This window comes from Macadamia integrifolia, chromosome 7, assembly GCF_013358625.1.
Source record: "Macadamia integrifolia cultivar HAES 741 chromosome 7, SCU_Mint_v3, whole genome shotgun sequence".
NCBI lineage: Eukaryota > Viridiplantae > Streptophyta > Magnoliopsida > Proteales > Proteaceae > Macadamia > Macadamia integrifolia.
Window position 1 is genome coordinate 4,656,544 of NC_056563.1, and position 5,646 is coordinate 4,662,189.

At 39.4% G+C, this 5,646-nt stretch overlaps 1 protein-coding gene across 1 annotated transcript; it reads right to left on the reverse strand.

Annotated features, from left to right (window-relative positions):
- Positions 1 to 1,941: 1,941 nt before the first annotated feature.
- Positions 1,942 to 3,645, reverse strand: LOC122084209 (cytokinin riboside 5'-monophosphate phosphoribohydrolase LOG5-like). The gene is made up of 3 exons (XM_042652292.1): positions 3,497 to 3,645; positions 3,350 to 3,410; positions 1,942 to 2,109 (listed from the first exon to the last, which is right to left on the reverse strand). Exons 1-3 carry the CDS (start codon positions 3,643 to 3,645, stop codon positions 1,942 to 1,944), a joined length of 378 nt encoding a protein of 125 aa, XP_042508226.1.
- Between the last annotated feature and the right edge of the window lie 2,001 nt (positions 3,646 to 5,646).

The window sequence follows — 5,646 nt, forward strand, 5'->3', positions numbered from 1 at the left end:
TGATTCAGTTGCAGTTGTGACTATTTTTCAGAAGAGGCAAAGTCCATGGATAGCTCGGCAAAGATGGATAAATTGTATTTCTTATTTGGAGGATGTGGAATGGAAAATAACGCATTGCTATAGGGAAGCAAATTCAGTGGCGGATTTTTTGTCAAAGTCAGCTGCTCGTTTTGAAGTGTCAGAGCCGATTTCAATTTGGCCAACTCTGGTTCAAATGGAATTAGACATGGATGCATCGGGCCGGCCTAGGTTCAGATTCACCTAGGAACTTCTTCTCTTTCCAGATTTTTTTTGTTTTTGGTGGAGTTGGGTAGTTGCGTAATTCTGCTGATGGCAATGCCGAAGGTGGAGTTTCTGCTTCTCCCTCTCTTCTTAGTGTGAGTGTTGGGTATTTCTCCCTTCCTCATCTGATGTACTATATTTCTTTTTTCTTCTTTCTTTTTAATATACATGACTTTTTAGCGAAAAAAAAAACCCAATTAACATCAAAAGATGGAAAACAAAAAAGAAGCTGGAGACATTATTTAATTATCCAAGTAATTGCCCAAGGAGAACCATTTTTGTTTTTTTTTTTTTCATTCCAACTTGGAGGAGATTACCCAAATGTAAGTCAGGATCACCTTCAATTGTCCTAGAATCAAGACCTAACACCATAACCAAAGATAAAGCTTCCCTTGAGATAAGGGTGTAATCATCACTAAATGCTTCAAATTGCCAAGAAAACTCATGGGATATGTTACATTTTATAAGGATGTGAGAAAAAAATTGTTAAATAAGAAGGTTTTTCTTTGCTGATCATACACTATATGTCATGCAAACAAATATATCACTTCTTACCATCAACAAAGGTGAGAAGGGGTAAAATAAAATGCCATGTAGTAACCCAAAATTTTGATATATAAGATCTAATCATGACTTGATTGAAATAGCTAGGAAGTTATGTCCGTCAATTGAATTGGACTCAGAATGTTTGACTTGCTTGTCTCTACAATATACACCCATTCCTGACCATATCCCCCAACATAAAATGTGCCTTCTCTAGATGCAGCATTATGTCCAGTTCACACTGAATATTTTAGTTTCCAACAAAAAACAGTTAGAAATCATTTAATCACATGAGCTTCTTTTACTTTGATATAACAAAAACAGGGAAGCATAGTAAATTTAGATTGAAATTGGATTATAACTTCCCTATCAATAGAGAAAGCTTATTATAACTTGTAGATTTAATTCTGGGCCTTACCACATTGCCAAAATGGCAGTCCATAATTTCCGCAATCAGATGAATAAATTCCAATATAGCTAACTCATTCTCCACAAAATCTGAAAAGAGAAGGTTATTTGTAGGGATGTAAATGGATAGTCGAAAATTCGTATTCGATCCGTGTTCGTATTCGTTTAGGAGAATTCATATTCGAAAAATCACTATTCGAAAACTATTCGAATCCATCCGATTACTAATCGGATCTAAATATAATAATCCCATTTTCAGACTAATTATTATCTGATTCGTTTAGCTATTCAATGGTAATAAAATATTTGTACCCATCTAACCGATTAAATGACCTTATTCAAGGGTTAGAGTACACAAATTGTAACCGTCTCCCTCTCTCTCTCTCTCTCTCTCTCTCTCTCTCTCTTAAGAAAATGTAACTAATAATCCATGTTCCAAAAATTTTAAAAGCTAAAAACCAAATATATTACTTCTTAAACACGTCATTAAGAAGCTCAAAAACTTTACCACCCCCCCCCCAAAAAAAAACTTAAAAAACAGAAAAGAAATATAATAGGTAATTGTAATAGCCATCCACATTTTGGCGAACCCACATGCAGAAAAGTGAATATGTTCCCATGTTTAGGGTTTACCTACCAAAGGTAAGTCTTCATGATCCAATTCTCGTATACATAGTTAATTAGGTATATCTAATAATAATAATGGCTTTACATAAATATGCCAAGCTGAGCCCAGGTTATCACCTCCAGCAACTCTACAAGAGTTCCATACCCACTTGGTAAGGCAATAAAACAAGCAAAATGGTGGGTCATCTCAGCTTTCCTTTGGTGCATATCAGCTACAGGTTTCACCTTTCCCTCTGTTTCTCCTCTTATCTGATTAGAAAATAAATATAAACAAAAAACACCATTAAAGCCAACAACAAAAAAATTCAGATGAAGTTGTAGACCTCTTTACACATGAGAGTTTTGGGGATGATCCTAAAACAAAAGAGCCCAATTAAAAAGCAGGGTAGAGGCAGAGAATAAAAATGCAGAGCAGAGGAAATACGACGATTGCTTAATTAATCTTAGGAGATTGACTAAGGTGCCACCCAAGAACTTTTTTGTTGGGTTGAATCGTATGTTAGAACTTGGGTATGTGATTTTGGCTTGCGGATAGGGTCTTCTCTTGGGACTGCCAGTTCCAATTGTTGTCATGGAATCTGGGTGTAATTCTTATGTAACCCTTGGTTCTGCTTGTTTTTGGTAAGCTTTGGATTCTTATTGTGAATTAAGAGAATTGTTAGATTTATTTTTATGTAAAGGATACTAACACAAACTGTTAGATTTACTTTTATGTACAGGATAGTAAGACAATGTCTTCTCGCCCACCAAAGGGGAAGTCCCCAATTCTTGTTTTGACACTGCTATTCATTCTTGATAAATCAGAAGGTTTCTGGTTCAAATTTTGTATTCATATATCTGTATAGTATGCAACTTTATGTGATTATTATTCTAAGTATTTGTATTCAAATTTCATTGGAATTGCTTGGTGCGATTTGATAGTGTATGAGTCAATCAGGTAAGGCTCTGTCATCGAGAAGTGTTTCTTATTCCTAGAGCAACTAGAAAATAATTTTGTTCAAATATTATAGGAGAATTCTTGCTCAAGTGTAACTTAACATTGTGAAGGTGAAACTCTTCGTTATTGTTTTAGAGATAAAATGATAGGAGGCAGTCATCCCCCTTCAACTTTTAAATGTTTTCTTTTAGTATATTTTTTTTTTCATTTATTTTTTCTATTTTATTTTAATAAGGGAAATCTACAGCACCACCCCTGGAGAATGTCACAATTATAAGAACACCGTCTTTGTTTCACCAAATTAGACTCATACCCCTACCATCAATCACAGTTAAGTCAAGAGGTAAAATGATCGTTATACCCTTTTCACTAAAATAGACGTTAAGTCAAGAGGTAAAATGACCATTGTACCCTTTTCAATAAAATTCATTTTAACTCAATTCCTCTTCACCCCTACCTAGAGATAACAAGTTTGAATGTGTTTTTGAGACCATTGAATCTACGCCTTCTTTAAGATGTGAAGCATGGCGTTGAGTTAGCATATGTTTGTACCTTTTTAATGCCCAAATGAACGACCCTATCCTCCAAGGCTTCGATATCTTTAACATCATAGCTATTAAGAAAGGCAATATAGAGATGGTAGACATTGTCTTCACCTGCAAATCATTAATCATGTAAGTCACCACCTCCTTCACATACCCTCCACCACCCCCTCCTATTCCTCCTCCTCCTCCAACAGAAGCACAACCACCGTTCGTCACTGTGGAGCTTTCTCCCTTATTAACGATACAACTAGCGCTTATTTCCTGTCGACAATAGCCACACTTAGCCTTGATTGCATTGCTCATGTAACCTTGTGAGGGTAGTGGCAAGAAATGGACTTATGTGTGTCAATTTCATCCTCTCTTCTCTCTTCCATCTCTTTCACGTGAGGGAGGGGTGTGTCGTGTGTGCTTACCTTACGGGCCTGCACCACCGTATCGTCGCTCAGTGATACATGGAGGCCTATTTCACAAGAGTGTGCAATTCGTCATTCGAGACGAGGGTTTAATGATGGTCCAATACGGGGATCGGGATCATACAAAGGGGGGTTTGGAGTCGCCACCTAGGATTATTAGCCTAGGACCAAGGGGTGGCCCCAATTCCTGAGAAAGGGCCCGAAATTTGGTCTGGTCCAGAGATTTAGGGTAAGTGTTAGGTTATAGAATTGGGAAGGTGTTAGGCTTCCAATCTACCCGGTTCGACCGGTCTTCCTACTAAATGCTTAAGAACGAACATTGTTCATAGTTATTACTATTCCACATGCATGGCTAAATTATCACACATATATAAATTGACTGAATTTAAACTGTTATATACACTAAGACAAGATCTATATAAAATCTACATGATGACAATTCGGTTGAGAAACTGTACCTGAACTCAACCCCTGTTTCGGGTCAAGAGGGGTGGGCCCCTAATTAGTACCGGCTCAAACTGTCTTTCGGATTCTCCTGGCGAAGGGGAAGATGGTCTTGACCTCCAAATTCCTTTCTTGAGAGATGTTGACTATGATGGTATACGAACAAAGTTCCGGCTAGGAATGGTTACTTTTGGATTTGGGTTTAGACAGAGCTTCGGACTGTCTTGCTAGGGAAGGTTATTTCCAGATTTGGATTCAGATAGAGCTTCGGTTAAAGAAGGCTATTTTCAGGCTTAGGATGAGGTGGCACTACGACAGAGCTTCCGTTGGGGATAGGCTAGGGAAGGGCTAGGCTGATGTGGCACTTCGGCAGAGCTTCTGCTAGGAATAGTTATTTCTTGAAATATTCCAGGGGCACTCGGATAGGGCTTCCTCTAGGAACTGCTATTTTTGGAAAAGAAATGGATTTACCTAAAAATGGATTGAAGATCCCCAAAGCCCTAAAGAACACTTTGAAGATCCGAACAGAGCTCCGGATCTTGAAAATATCTCTTCGTAGACCTAAAGAACCTCAAGGGGGAGGGATTTCTATTTCTGGTAAAGCTCAAGAACACTCAAAGGGGGAGGCTTAGAACATACTATTTTTGGAAAAAACTGGATTGGACTAAAAACTTGGATTGAAGATCTTTAAAGTCCCGAAGAACACTTCAAAGATCTGAACAAGATTTTAGATCTTGACGAAGATCGCTCCGAAGACTCGAAGAAAATCAAGAGGGGGAGGGGAGGAGGAGAGAGGGTTTCACTACTATGGAGTGAGGTGGGGTTGTTTTGTGTGTAAAATCCAAAGGATGGGGGTATTTATAGGATTTCCGAGCCAATAGGGAGGAGGGAGAATTATTAACCAACGGATAAAAGAGGGTTTTTAGATTGAAGTGGGTGAAAAGGGCTTTTATCTAATGGGTAAGAGGGGTTATTGGACTAAAATGGGTGAAGAGGGCTTTTATCCAATGGGTAAAAGGGATTTTTTGGGATAGAGAATTCTTAGCCAAAAAGTGGATTTTTGGTCTCAAGTGGGTGGAGAGGGAATCTCTTCATCCACCGGGCCAGTGGAATACCAATCCCGAACATTGACGGCGGTGCACAAGATTGGGCTGAAGTGCATGGGGCAAGGTCAGCACAGGAGGGCAGGTAATGTGTACAAGGTGTGTGGGCAATGGCATGGGTGTGCGGGCAGTGGCATTGGTGTGCTGCACATGGCACATAGGGCAGCATGCTTGTGTAGCATATAGCGCATGAGGCAGCACTCACATGGCCATAGGCAGCAGCAAGGGCATGGGCTAGGTAGCAATAGGCACAGGCACGAGCTGCAACAAGCACAGGCGGGGGCTGCAGCTAGTAGGGGCACTGGCAACAGCCTACGGGCAGGGCTACAACCAACGGGGCCGCT